This window comes from Myotis yumanensis, unplaced genomic scaffold (assembly GCF_028538775.1).
Source record: "Myotis yumanensis isolate MYYU_CA2020_CCGP unplaced genomic scaffold, mMyoYum1.0.hap1 SCAF_6, whole genome shotgun sequence".
In the NCBI taxonomy this organism is placed as follows: Eukaryota; Metazoa; Chordata; class Mammalia; order Chiroptera; family Vespertilionidae; genus Myotis; species Myotis yumanensis.
This window is the reverse complement of record NW_027223757.1, coordinates 29,760,153-29,774,812: the sequence shown is the minus strand read 5'-3', so window position 1 is coordinate 29,774,812 and position 14,660 is coordinate 29,760,153. Positions and strand designations below refer to the sequence as shown.

General features: G+C 37.0%; 1 protein-coding gene across 8 annotated transcripts in view; it reads right to left on the bottom strand.

Annotated features, from left to right (window-relative positions):
* Window positions 1-14,660, bottom strand: part of UTRN (utrophin) — a 449,337-nt gene that overhangs the window by 232,745 nt on the left and 201,932 nt on the right. For all 8 annotated transcript variants that reach the window (XM_070417833.1, XM_070417835.1, XM_070417834.1 and 5 more), the window contains 5 exons: window positions 10,507-10,642; window positions 9,045-9,194; window positions 7,369-7,444; window positions 5,204-5,418; window positions 3,058-3,175 (listed from right to left, as the gene is read on the bottom strand). In XM_070417833.1, coding sequence (XP_070273934.1) covers window positions 3,058-3,175; window positions 5,204-5,418; window positions 7,369-7,444; window positions 9,045-9,194; window positions 10,507-10,642 — 695 coding nt within the window. The remainder of the gene's footprint in view (window positions 1-3,057; window positions 3,176-5,203; window positions 5,419-7,368; window positions 7,445-9,044; window positions 9,195-10,506; window positions 10,643-14,660) is intronic.

Below are 14,660 nucleotides of genomic sequence, written 5' to 3'. Positions count from 1 at the left end.
GCATATATTCATACAAGTTCTTTGGTTAATATATATTTTAAATGCACTAAAATACCTCACAATAAAAAAAATATCTGCTACTGTGAACTGATAAAGCAAAAAATTCTAAGAAAAATAATTTTCTATCTTGTTTTATATTTACAGGACCTGGTTTAGAAAGGTATTAATAGCACTTTGTGACAGAACTTTAAGACACAGACATAGTCACTTGTCATCCTCAAAGGAGATGCTCTAAGGTAATCTTGATTTGAAAAGAAAACTCCTTAAGAATACTTTCACATTTGTTTCACTGTAGCATTAAACCTCTCTAAAAGGAAGTACTTTTCTATGTTGAAGTTCAAGAAAAACACTAAAAGTAAAGTAAATTCAAGTTCTGTGTACCCAGCAACGCTTTATCATAAAAAAAAACAACAAACAACAGCCCACAAATATTGGCTCTTGTCTGCTCTTTTTTATTGTTTCTTTCTCTCTCTCTTTCTTTCATTCTCAGTCTCTTTCTCTCCTTCCTTCCCTTCTTTCCTCTTCTCATTTTTAAGATGAAGTTAAGAAAGATCTAAGGAGCCCTGACCGGTTTGGCTCAGTGGATAGAGCGTCAGCCTGCGGACTCAAGGGTCCCAGGTTCAATTCCAGTCAAGGGCATGTACCTTGGTTGCAGGCACATCCCCAGTGGGGAGTGTGCAGGAGGCAGCTGATCGATGTTTCTCTCTCATAGATGTTTCTCACTCTCTATCCCTCTCCCTTCCTCTCTGTAAATCAATAAAAATGTATTTTGGGGGAAAAAAGAAAGATCTAAGGAAACAAACTTCTGATTAATGACTTCGAGGGCAGTTCATGATCTTAAACTGAAGTACCAGTAAGCAATAGCTTTCAATACCTTCAACAACCCATTGATAATAGGTAGAAAGTTAAAAACAAACTTCTAGAAGTTATTTTGAATGTCAGACAGACTGAAGGGCTATAATTAAGTACCAGGCCAAGAAGAACTTAATTACAATATAACATTTCTTCTGGTAAAATTCTTGGGATAATACAGACTATAATAAACCCTTAAAGCTATCAATCCAATATTGTTCAGAAACCTACAAATTATACTTACATGTATTAATTCTAAAAAATTGTGTCAATGAGATGATTTGTTTTATACTGTCTGAATAAAAGCTTAAATAAATTTTTTAAGATTGTAACTTAAGGAGAAGACAAATCTATCATAATGTTCTACTTGTCAGTTAAAGAATTACATATAATAGTTTTGACCAATTCTACTACAAACAGAATCCTGAAATACTGAACAAATAAAACTAAAGACATCAAGCGATTGCAAATATCACCAGTTTATCATAAAAATAAGCAAATGATCCTATTATTTGTGAATAAGAGCAAAAAGCAGGTTACTTTTGGTAGTAGAAGCTGAGGATGGCTTCTCATATAATAAATAGTGATAAAGACTATGCAGTCTCTACATAAGAAAATGGAGAGAAAACAGAGAGAGAGAGTTAAATTGGAAAGGGAAGATATTTGGGAGAAGGAAAGAAACTTTGGACAAATACAGAGGTGGTGGGGAAAAGGAAAACAAAATAAACGTAAGATGGTGGAAAAGGCAAAATGGAGATGGATTTGCAAAGAGTTTGGTGTCATTAAACCAGAGGAGCTCCCCTGCCAGCGATGGGAAATGGGGTCCCTCCGGATCTCCGTAGGCATAGCAATCCATCAGTTCAGAAAAGGAAGGAAAAATGGCTGAATCAGTAAAAATAAAGCAACACTTTGAGAGAGTAAAAGCTCTTTGCTAACTCATCTCTTGCAACAACCTTGCTGCCACACATTTATTTTGAAGCGCCTTTTTTATAGGAGAAATAGTCGAATTTCTCCCCTCGAGAAATAGTAAACAAGGTGATAAAATACATTCCAGTTTATATTCTGTCACAAATTAAGTCCATCACTTGTATGGAGCACAGTGGGAGGCCCCAGAAAGGTGACTATTCACACTCTGTGGAGGAGAGAAATTTCAGTAACTGTGAGATTCACAATGAAGTTATGGGGGCAAAGATCTAAAGACAGGAACTAAAGATAGAAAACACCAGGGACCAGAGCAGGGTGGGAAAGACTTTATAGAGGGGGTGACATTTTATTAGCTGAGTAGAATTTCACCTGGGGAGAAAAGGCTGAGGGGAAAAAATATGCGAATAAAGGTAAGGAGAATAACTGTTCAGAAGTTTTAAAGAACATATACAGTACAAAACAGCTACAGATGGGGCCGAGGGCTGTAGCGGAAGAGGGTGATAAAAGCAGACTATGACCGTCCCTAAAGTATGTTTTGATTTCAAAATAAATGTGGCAACAAGGTTTATTATAACAGGTGAGTTAGCAGAGCACTTTTAGTGTCTCACCAAGTGGGGTTATTTTTCCTGAATTCACCATTTTACTTCTTTCTCCCTCCTTTTATTATTAGATTGTTTTTGTCTTCCCATTCTTGAGAATTTAGACTTGTTTGATATGACATACAGATGCTTTTAAGCCAGATACTAAACTCGAAACAAAAATCGTGGCAGTGGTTGTTTTGTTTGCTTATTTTTCTATTTTGCTTTATTTTGTCTTTAGCTAAGGTGTTCCCAAATTACTGCCAGCTACAGAGGTACAGAGTAGTTGCTCAATAAATATTTTTAGACTGAATTTTGAGAACATGAGTTAAAAGACATGCTAAGATTTAGTTTTAGTGAATGAATTAGAATGAAAGAATGGGTTCGCATTCCTGTGGGTTTCTCTAATTTTTGTTTTCTTGGTTCCTTCAAAAGGAATATTAGCTTAACAGCAAACAATCCAATGAATCAGTAACTACTTAAACATAATAATATTAATACTTTGAGGAATTCAAAAGGGAATTCTGACTGTTCACAAAAGATTTAAAAAAAAACACAAGGGAAAACTGTATTTATTAATAGATAAAGGGTATCAAATATCAAATAATATTAATTTCTCGTTGTGTAATCTTTGAAAAGGTGTATATGTGTGTAATCATTTTCAGTGAAAGTAGATGATGACATATAATTTTTTTGGACTTACATTTTTCTGTTATTGCTGTTCTCACATCTAAGCTGGAAGCTTTATTTTTCAAATTCTGAGCCAGTGTAAAAACATAATCAAGCTGAGGATGGCGCTGTTCCAAGTCCGCCTTTGTGATCTGTTTAAGAAGAAAAGATGTTTAAGATAGGCTAATAGTCTATTCACCAAGAATACTAAGGAGCAAAACTGGTGTACTGACATCAAAGTTGTTTGTCTCCTATACAGGATAGTGAGGCATCTGAGATGTGGCACAGTAAGTCCTAGGTTCAAATCTCAGCTCTGCCACTTACCATCTAGGTAACCAGGCACTTCATCTCTCTGTTTTTGTTTTCACAAAAAGAAATAAAATACTGACAGCTCAGCTATATCAGGTCTGAGGAGATTAAATGTAAGAAGTCCCTTTAAAAACTAAAAACTGTTCTGAAAACATTAGCAGTGATTTCTGCAGATGATACCTTGCATATCAGGCCTACATCAGGTATGAACACAAACTAATGTCACCTACAGGGAAGGCAGTGAGGTATTAGAAAAATGCTATTTGGATTAATTGTAAATTAAATAATTTTAGAAACAAAAAACGGTTGCTCTACAGTTATCTCTTAGTACTGATAACAATGGGAGAAAAGTTAATGTAAGAAAATGGTGTGTTTTAAATATAGAACTAATAGCCATAAAGACTGTTTCCAATAGGTACAAATGGTATGGCAAAGATTCTCTCCCAGCTCTTCTTAGGAATTCGCTAATTTTGCAGACTCCAATTACTCCTACAGTGTCAAATGTTATTCCTAAATGGATTATTCACAACTTCCAATCCTGAGTCCAGACAGACAGTTCAATGACTGCTGATCAATTCTTTCTAAATGGCATAAGAACCTCTCAACACAACATACTCAAAACTGAATCAATCAAACCCTCATCTACATTTCACTTCTGCTATTCTGAAGCTCTGCTAATTGCGACAGCTTGGTCTCAGCAGCCCAGAAAGGCTCTTTTTTTAATTTTTGTATTAAGCATCTCTTGCACTATTCCCATTCTTCCTGCTAAAATAGATCATTGTTATCATCAGTCTCCAGCCACAATTTTAAAAAAGAAAAGGAATAAAAATACGTGCCCATTGCTTACAGATGAAAAGGGTTCTGCGTGGCCTGCAAGCTCTGTCAGAGTGAACTCGAGCTGCCCTTGCTATCTCACTTCCCACTGCATTTCTTCTCTGCACAAATGTTGACCCCATGTCCCTCACCCTCCATGCTCCCCCACCTCATGTCTTTGTTCCCTCTGCTCCCCAGACCAGAAATGCCATTTACTTGTCTCTAGGTGAGAAAATCCCACATGGTCTGCCTTCCGTCACTGTGGCAGTAACTCTCTTCTTCACCCGGGCTCCCCTATCAGGTCACATGTACCTGCCTGTGCCTGTTATTACACGCTGCTCTGTATAGAGACTGTTCACCTGTACACATTCAGTGCCTTCATCATAGTCAGGGCATATTTGTAATCTGGGATAAATTTGGTAACTATTTCAATAGATAGTTAAGGAAGTAAACATGTAAATTACTTACAAAAGTGTCCAACACACATTAAGTACTTAATAACAGTTAGCAATCACTGTTATTTAATGGTTCATTCCCAATTTGTATTTAGTATATTCTTTTCCGTATACAGCACACAAGCCCAGAACCTAGCACACACTGAATATGGAAAAAGAACTTTACAAATTGGCGTGACATGGTGTGTTTGTGTATATATATAAAATTATGGTCAGGCATTCTCACTGCTAAAAACAAATAAGCTCATTATAAAGCATAAGTTGAAAAGGCACTTCAGGAAATTATACTACATCACACTAGACATTAACTGTAACGCTAGTTTATATTTGTACTGATGGGACTAGATTTACAATCTCCGTTTCAGATGTTAAAATATACACTGAGTCTACAACTCAAGTTGGTAAAGGTGATCTTACCAAAACAGCATACATGCAAGAAAATCTAGACTCTTCAGAGGTAGCCTGGGATGGCTGTTTGGCAGATAAAGAAGTTCTTAAAGCTCACTCTCCCAGAGTTCAGGACAAACAAAAGGGAGCCAAACAGATCGTGTCTACCCATGTGCTGAGGTGTTTCCATGACAAGCCTGTACCCTGTGCACCTACTTTCATTCTGGAAACCGTCTTATTGATCTCTTCCACATCCCCGACAGTGACAATGTTGGACTTCAGCATCTGGTCGATCAATACCAACCAGTCGGCTAGTTCTGTTATCGTTTTATCCAGATCAGCAGGGATTGAAATTTCTGAAGTACGAGGAGACTGAGCAGAAGGTTCTGATGCAGAGGATACTAGCACCACCTTTAGGGCACCAGGATGAGCTGAAATAAAAAATGTAGCAAAGTACTACCGAATCAATAGGATGTTCTGACTGTGGTGGGGCAATGGTGACAAGCGTCTGTGTGCTTATGTAAAATTTAGATTAGGCTTAAACATGGTGAGAGTTTCTATTTCTTTATATGGAAGTGGCAACGGTATTTCCGGCAGTATCTATGTCTTTGGTGGTGGTAAAGCCAATTAAACACCCAGTTACACAATATTCTAGGGCAGCAATAACTCAGAAGTAACTAACACTGACACCAAGAGAAGATAAAGTGAAAAATACACCAACTGTGAGAAAATTAGCACTGATATTTTATTTTGTCAAGAGGTTTGCCTTAATTATAAAGCCAATTTATTCATAGTTTTCTGTTGTTCAGAGGGCTTGCAAGGCACTTAACTTTACAACATGAGCATTAGCAATTCTTCATCCACATCATTGTGAATATCTAAGACTATGTATGTATTCACTACCAGTTACTTAACTCTACAGCTGGATATTTAGATGGCTCCTTACATTTCACTTTAAAAAAGAACTCGCAAGGAATTTCTTTTTTGTGTAGAGTATTTTGCATATTTCTGATGAACACTTTGGTATTGATTTGCTAAAGTAGAATGACTGGCTCAGAAAATATGAAAAAATTAATGTATTTAATATTCATTAGCAAATTTGTCCTTAAAAGTTGAAAACTGAGACTTGCAACAGCGACGTGTGGACTCCGCATGAAGGATCCACACCAGCGATACTGTCTCAATGGATGAACACACAGTGTGCTCACTTACTGGTTTTTTATTATCAGTGAGAGCAAACATTTTTTGTTTGTTAACCAAATATAGTATAATTTATAACTGTGGTCTTTATCTGCTTCCTTTTCAATTTGCAAGAACTCATTTTTATAGGAAAGATGAATCTTGCCATATTGCTGAAAACACTTTCTACTTTAGGATTTTTAATGTGTGTTTTCTTTTTAACATATAGATGTTATCAAATTTGGGTGATCAGATCCATAAATCTATCCTGGGAGATTGTTTTCCAAAACTTTCAGTTAGAGATTCTTGTCTTCTTCAAAACTTGAATACATATTTTTCTCTCTTGGTTGTTTGTGTTTGTCTTTTGTTTTTAATGATGGAAGGTTGGTTGTTTTTCTTTAGTTTTATACAAGGTAGCTGAATTATTAGACCCATCTGGAGCCCACTTTAGCATACGGTATATTAGATAAGGCTTAAATAATCTTCTAAAACATATAGTCAATCCATAAATTCAGCACAATTTAAATTAAAAGCCCCAACATATTTGCATATATCTTGACAAAATCATATATTGAAATTTCCTATTCTAAAATTAATACAGTAAAGGGTCAAGAACAGTCGAGAGAGAGAGAGCAGGGCACGGTGTAATAGCTATGGTGCCATAACCTGCACTCTGATCAGGACAAGGAGAGAAGGAAATAGTGAGAAAACTTTTTCCTCCACACCTAAGTGATCATCAGCATCTATCAGTAAACAGCCTCCCTGGGATGGAGACCTCTTCTAAAACCCCATCTCCCGCCTGGTTCCAGGATACCTAATCCTTTGTTCTCAGTCATGATCTGCATGCAGTTACACCCCACACAGGGCCTGTTGCGTAATGGCTATAGCTGACTTTCTGAAAAACCGCATGTCCTCAGTTTCCCCACCTTGTCTCTTCCCTTCCCTTCCCAGGCTCTCTTGGGGACCAGGTCCCACTCTGGTCCCAGGAAAGGCAAAAATGTTATCTCTCATACATGCTTTGCAGTCAAGTATGTGTTGGGTTTAAAGAAGATGTTCCTTTCAAATAACTGAAAATAGAATAACAAATCACAACTGCGTTGTGTTTTCCAGTTTAGAGTTTTCTCTAATTCATATATGATGCTCACAGTCATAATATTTTGCTATTTTTATAAAAAATGGTTAAGGAATAAACTGTGTCTTACCAGCAGTTCTTGACTGAGAAACAGAACAGGGCTCCGGGGCGCATTCCTTCAGTGCACTGGGCACGTCTCTGCATACCTATAGCATCCGGCCAAATGGAAAGAGAAGAGTACCATATAAATAAAGATGTTTCCCAAAGAGAAAGTGTCATTCTACATGATAGCTTTGCTATCCACTGCAGCCTTGCTTAAGCACCTACTCCACCAACATTACTATCAAGAATGCCATCCAGCCCAGCCACTGTGACTCAGTGGTTGAGCATCGACCTATGAACCAGATCATGGTTCCGTTCCCAGTCAGGGCACATGCCCTGGTCTCAGGCTCAATCCCCAGTAGGGGGCGTGCAGGAGTCAGCCGATCAATGATTCTCTCTCACCATTGATGCTTCTATCTCTCTCTCCTTCTCCCTTCCTCTCTGAAATCAATAAAAATATATACTTTTAAAAAAAGAACGCCATCCAGTCCTTAGCTGCCCTGGGCCTTTGAAACATTTAATGCTGTCACTTCCCCTCCTTGAACTCTGAATAGTCTGTACTCCTGACTTTCCTCCCACCTCTCTCTGACCTTCTAAGTGTCCTTCACCAGCTCATTCTCCTCTGCCCATCCATCAAATGCTAACATTCTAAAGGGTAGGTTTTTTAGTCTTTCTACCATTGACTCAGGCTTCTCTCCCTGGGTCCTGGTTTCTAATGGTTACATCTACCATACAGAGTTAAAGATGCCAAGAACTCCCAAAAATATATCTTCAGCCTGGCTCCCTCTGGCAACTGGATATTCAGACATGTCCAAATCTGAAGTCATCATGTGTCTCCCTGAAGCCTCCTTGACAAAGCTAATGACTAATTGATCGTTCCAGATCAGTTATCCTGATCTGATCGTAGGTTTTGCTAAGAGGAGTTACTTGACTTCCTGATATCCTAAGGACATCCATCCTAGGATCACTTCATCTCTATAGTTCAGCTATAGTGAGCTTTCAAAAGGTAACGTTCTCCTGCTTAACCACCTTCAATAGCTGCCCACTGCTCTCAAAGTGATGAACTGTTCTCAAGACACAGCTTAAATTCTTTGTGATGCATGATGCGGCCTCCAGGATCTGACTGATGTTTGCAAGCATCACTCATTCCTCACTTCATACTGAGCGACTTCCAGGACCCAAGTGCATTGTGCTCATTCTCTGTCTCTTCTAGATCATTTCACTTGCTGCTGTTCTCTCTGCAATGCCCTTTCCCCCATTATTCATCTGTCCAATTCTTATTCATCCTTTACAAATTAGCTTGGAAATTATCTCCTCCAAAAAACCATCCACAGTTACCCCCTAAGGCCAGGTCACATGCCCTACTTTTATATCCCTATGGATCCCTCTATGTTATAATTGCTTAGTAACTTGTCTCCCCACAATAAACTCTTTGGATTAGAAGGAGTGACATACTCTTTGCTGTATTAAAATGGTGACTGGCATAAAGTGAGAGTCCAGTTAAAACCTATTCAGTGAGTGAATGATTGCATGAATGAATGAAATATCCCAGAATAGTATTTCCCAAAGTGTGTTTACTGGAATTCTCTGCACAGTCAGCACTGCTTGTTCTTGGACATTCATAATTCACCTACATACAGTAAAATCGGTGAAGTCTAGGATAAAGTTACTTAGAAAGGCGCCACAGTAATTCTTAATGCACACCTTATTCCAGGTTGAATTTACAGTTCTTAAGCTTTCTGAAATCTTTTCTCTTTCATGTAAACTCAGGCTTTTATCTGAAAGCATTTCCAATTCAGTTCTATTCAGCCATTTGAGTTTCTCAGCTTGTATGTCCATCTCCTGGTTTAAGTCCTAAAGGTGTCAGAAGAGAGGCATGATTAGAAGGTTGTATACTAGAGAAAGTTCAAGAACTGTATTAGAAACTAACATACTTTGGGTATTTTACAGATGTGAATTTTTAATTTCTTAAGTAGACAATAAACTTATAAGAAGCTTGAACATATGTCAACAAATTGTAATTGGTATGGGAATGACCACCCACCTGCAATGTGTACTTGGGTGCTCCCACCGCCACCCTGTCTTATAATAGGGCCATATTCTCATATGTACACTGATAACTTAACATTCTGTTCTTAGATGATGAAAATGATGTCTGTTCCAATGAAAGGCCAACACAAAATAAAAAGCCAGCAGGAGCCTTGTATGCACCTCTCTCTACCTCATCTCTATCGACCCTATTGTACTGTCCAGCCCTTTGTGACGGCTCCCAAATTGTTTACAGAAGGGATGTTCCAAGAAAATGAATGAAATTTGTAGTTAAAACAGAAACAAGTTTGTTCGCTATTTGATGTCACATTTTGAAAAGTAAACTTAATAATTGTTTCCAACATAATTTTTGTTGTTGTTACTAATAGTTTCCCAAAATGCCTCAATCTTACTCCTTTAGACAAAATCTCTTCAAATTAGTGGGCATCCTTTTAGGCATACTTTGATGCATGCCTGTGTGTTCATCCACATACACACCCAATTTCTTCTTTTTTAAAATAAATATATGAGCACAGTATGCTTATGTTCTGCAATAAGTCTTTCAATTCTTAACACAAAAAAATATAAAATTTATGGCTATTTGAGTATATTTATTTATATATCTTTATGTATTTTATACATAGTATAAATAAACAACTATAAACAATCCTTGTAGGTTGTAGATAAACAGAAAAAAATTTTATTAATACAACCATGACACTGAGTCTAGAGTAACCCTCCGTGAGTTACTCTCAAGTCACTTAGAGTTGTTTCTACAAAACTCAACTTTATAGCTAATAATTAGCAATTATCTTCAAAATCTGAAAGCAAAAACTTTACTTCAAAGCAATAATTTATTCTACAATGACAATGTCTGTTTAAGATATCCTAAAAACCTTAGGTCTAATACTGAGACCACAGGATTTATCATTTTTATGAGAGACGCCTTACCTCTGCAAGAACAAAATACAGCTACTCTTTAGAAGAAAAGACAAAGATAGTCCTCTTTAAAGTTCACCACCTATACCACAAAGTACAAAGTTTCTTACCTTTTCTTCTTCTAATATTTTATCTTATTTTTAGTGTAATTGTTCATGCATCAAAAATGTATTGGCAAATGTAGAGACAAGCCACTTACTGTTAATTCTTTCCGGTTTTCTTCCAGCTCAGTGGTGGATCTCTTTTGCACAGCATTCTCTGCTTTTGTTAACCAACAGATAATCTCGTCTAGTCTCCTTCTATATTCCATCACTTGCTTGCTTTCTCCTTTTAGCCTAAAAGCATATATTATTGAAAAATATTGAGAAAAATTATCCAATTAAGTAGAACATCACACATTTACTTTGCATATCTGTACTAAATAAACCGCAAATGAAATAACTCCTGATAATTATTTTAATACATGTTTTAATGTGTCAATAATAATGCATACATTCTGCAATACCAAAGATTATTTGACAATGTAAGAAGAATTCTTCCTTCATTAAATTCAAAAACATTGAAACTAAAGACTGTTATTTTCTCTCATCGTGAAAACTATATTGAAATTTTCTAAGCTAGATACCACTGTTCAACATAATGGACTTTTAAAAAACCATGAAAAGTGTCTTGATCTAAAATTATAAGAAAAAGCACATAATTACTCCATAGAGACAGAAAGACTTCATTATATGACATATTATTCACATTAGGTGGCAACTATTATCCCACTTTATTCACAGGAAAGAAAAAATAGATACTGAGAATGGAATTTTTTTACAAGTATTAGAAAATGGAAATTTAGTTGGTTCATTAAAATAAAACTGATATTTAAATATAGCCAAGTCATAAAAAGAGATCTAGAAAATAACGAAAAGTTCTAAAGGACATAAGGACACAAATAGGCATTATGAATATAAAAAAAGGAACTGCCTTAATTAGATCATTTAAATATACGAATAACATTTATAAGTATATAAACCATGTGTCAGAAAATGAGAATAAGATTAGAATCCATATGACAAACAAGATCATTTATTTTTAAGAAAGGGTTTGAAAGCTATTTAGAGCTTGAGGGTGGTACCATTATTTTTATAGCTGATGATTTAAAAATAGAATGCAATTTTTTAATAAATTATATTGTATCATTTATATTTTTATGGCTATAATTTTGTCTTTTCAACCACACAAAAAAAATAATGATATATATATACATATATATAAAATAAAACGCTAAATAAATACTTATATATTCAGTAGAGAATCAGTAATATTTGAAAGAGGGTATTTTAATAATTAAAAATTAATGAAAATCACAAGTTCTCAAATTTAAATATCCATTAAGAGAGAATACTGCTTCAAAATTAAAAACAAAAAAATCAAGCAACAGTACTAATTGTAAAGACTAAAAATACCAAAACAGGTCATTTACCCTCTGTATCAAAGAGTATTTCACTAAAATAACAACTTTAGAAATACCTAAAATACTATTATAGACTTGTATTTCAAAAAAATAAGCTGGCATTTAAATGTTTCATGTTTCATAATCATGACTAATTTAGTATTTTGAAAATATATCTATGAAGGAAAACAGCAAGTTATTTCAATACTGCATATTTGAGTTACAAAATTTTCATCTGCAAACTAGCTAAATATAATCTACATTTTAAATGTTATCCCTATGAATAAAAACAAGCTTTAAATTCTTGTTCAAACAGTAGACAACAATTGCTCATTAAGGAATAACACAGTGAGCTGCTGACCTGTGCAATTATTTAACAACTGGCATTCAATACAAAACAGATTGAAGTGTGTGCTTTCTTGATGACTATGATAACAGTACACATCTAAACTCTTAAAGTGCCAACATGGCTCTAATCCTATATAATAAAAAGGTAATATGCAAATGACTGTCACATCCTCACACAAGATGGCCACCCCTATATGGTCACAAGATGGCTGCACCCATGTCATCACAAGATGGCCACCACAAGATGGCCGACAGGGGAGGGCAGTTGGGGGTGATGGGGCCTGCAGGGGAGGGAGGGCAGTTGGGGGGGGACCAGGCCTTCAAGGGAGGGCAGTTAGGGGCACCCAGGCCAGCAGGGGAGGGCAGTTGGGGGCAATCGGGCCAGCAGGGGAGCAGTTAGGCGTCGATCAGGCTGGCAGGGGAGTGGTTAGGGGGTGATCAGGTTGCCAGGCAAAAGTGGTTAGGGGCAATCAGGCAGGCAAGTGGTTGGGAGCCAGCAGTCCCGGATTGTGAGAGGGATGTCTGACTGCTGGTTTAGGCCCGATCCCTGTGGGCCTAAACCGGCAGTTGGACATCCCCCAAGGGGACATCCCCCATATTGGAGAGGGTGCAGGCTGGGCTGAGGGACAACACACACACACACACACACACACACACAGAACACAAATTTCATGCACCGGGCCTCTAGTTTAAGATAAATGACTAACTGAAATGGAGTTAAACCATGAATTTATAAAATCATTTTAGTTAAAATATCAGATGTTGGAGGAGAGGTGCATTATTCTTTTCTCTTCCAAAACAAAATGAGTAAAATAAGTAGTGGCTTCAACTTATTAGTTCTGGAAACAATAATTAGCACACCCCACAGAGATCCATTTGAAAAACTTTAGAATTTCTGCATTGTTACTAATACCATGCCAGCGGGTACATCCTTTTCCTTTAGAAGCCCTGGCAGGTAGATAATTTTCACACTAGAGAGATTCCCCATGAAAACTCATGGGCATGACATAGAAGATCCTAAGAACCTCAGCTTCCAATCCTGGCCCTGGTCCCTGAACCTTCCTCTCCATCTAACCTTGGCAGGTCTCTCACCTGTCCATACTGTTTCATGACTCCCTCCCACATTGCCTGTTCAACTTTTTTTCCCTAGGAGGCCTTCCCCAGGAGGAATTTATGGGAAATTGTTATAAATGCTTCAAAGCTCAGTTTCACGATCCTTCCCCTGTGATGCCTAAATTCCATGGCCCATCACCCCACCTCTGTAACAACACTGCATCTTCATCAAAACATAGCATTTTTTCCTTAAAATATTTTCTTCTTGCCCTAGTCGGTTTGGCTCAGTTGATAGAGATTCAGCCTGGGGACTGAAGGGTCCCAGGTTTGATTCCATTCAAGGGCACATGCCTGGGTTGCAGGCTCGATCCCCAGTAGGGGGCATGCAGGAGGAAGCTGATCAAATATTCTCTCTCATGATGTTTCTATCTCTCTCTCCTCCCTTCCTCTCTGAAATCAATAAAAACATATTTTTTAAAATTAAAAAAAAATATATATGTATTTTTATTATTAGTCTCTGAGTTCTTAGTCATATTTGTATCCCCAGTGATAAACACAGGGCTCAATAAATATGGATTAAGTCAATCAATCGTTGGCAAAATTCAACAAACACATACCTGGAGATCAAGTCTATATTAACTTGCTATTAAAAGAATGAGATATTTTGTGTGTTTACTATGAATAGTCAGGACATACGCTTTTCGTAAACACTCTTATTTAATCCTTAGGACACTCCTCTAAGAAAATATCAGAGTTCTCATTTACAGAGAGAAAACTCAGCTACAGAGGTCTGTGGCCTTCCCAAGTTTGTACAGCACTGTATTTGAGAGCGTAAGTTAGCTCCATCAATAACTTTGTGTGAGACCTTGGACCTCACCTCTCTGAGCCTCGGTTTCTAAAGCTGTACAACGGGCCCTTGGTGGTATAAGGCCCGAGAAATCCTTTGGTCTGGCCCTGCCAAGGCATTAGGGGTGAGTTAATTGAATATCTGACCAAATATAGCAGGCTAATTTTTAAGTTAATAATTTTGCATGGCCCGTAAATGATGTTATAAATATCCAAATGGCCTTTGGCAGAGAAACGGTTCCCCACCCCTGTCCTAGTGGATAGTGGTGAAGATTGAATGGGGCATGGTGTACAAGGTGCCAAACGCTATCTCTGCTACATGGCAAGCTCTCAACCAAGACACACAAAGTACTATTACTTCTTAACAAAACACACAAAATGATAGATGCTATTTTATAAAAAGCAGCCAAAGGCCAAATAGTCATACTTGAATATTTCATGTTATTATATAGGCACACCTCACTTTATTGTGTTTCACTTTACTGTGTTTGACAGAATTTGCATTTTCTTACAAATTGAAGGTAAGTCCCTCAGCCAGCAAAAAGATTATGACTCAATGAAGGCTCAGGTGATGGATAGCATTTTTTAGCAATAAAGTATTTTTGAATTAAGGTATGTAATGGGTTGTTTAGACAAAATGCTACTGCACATTTAATAGACTACAG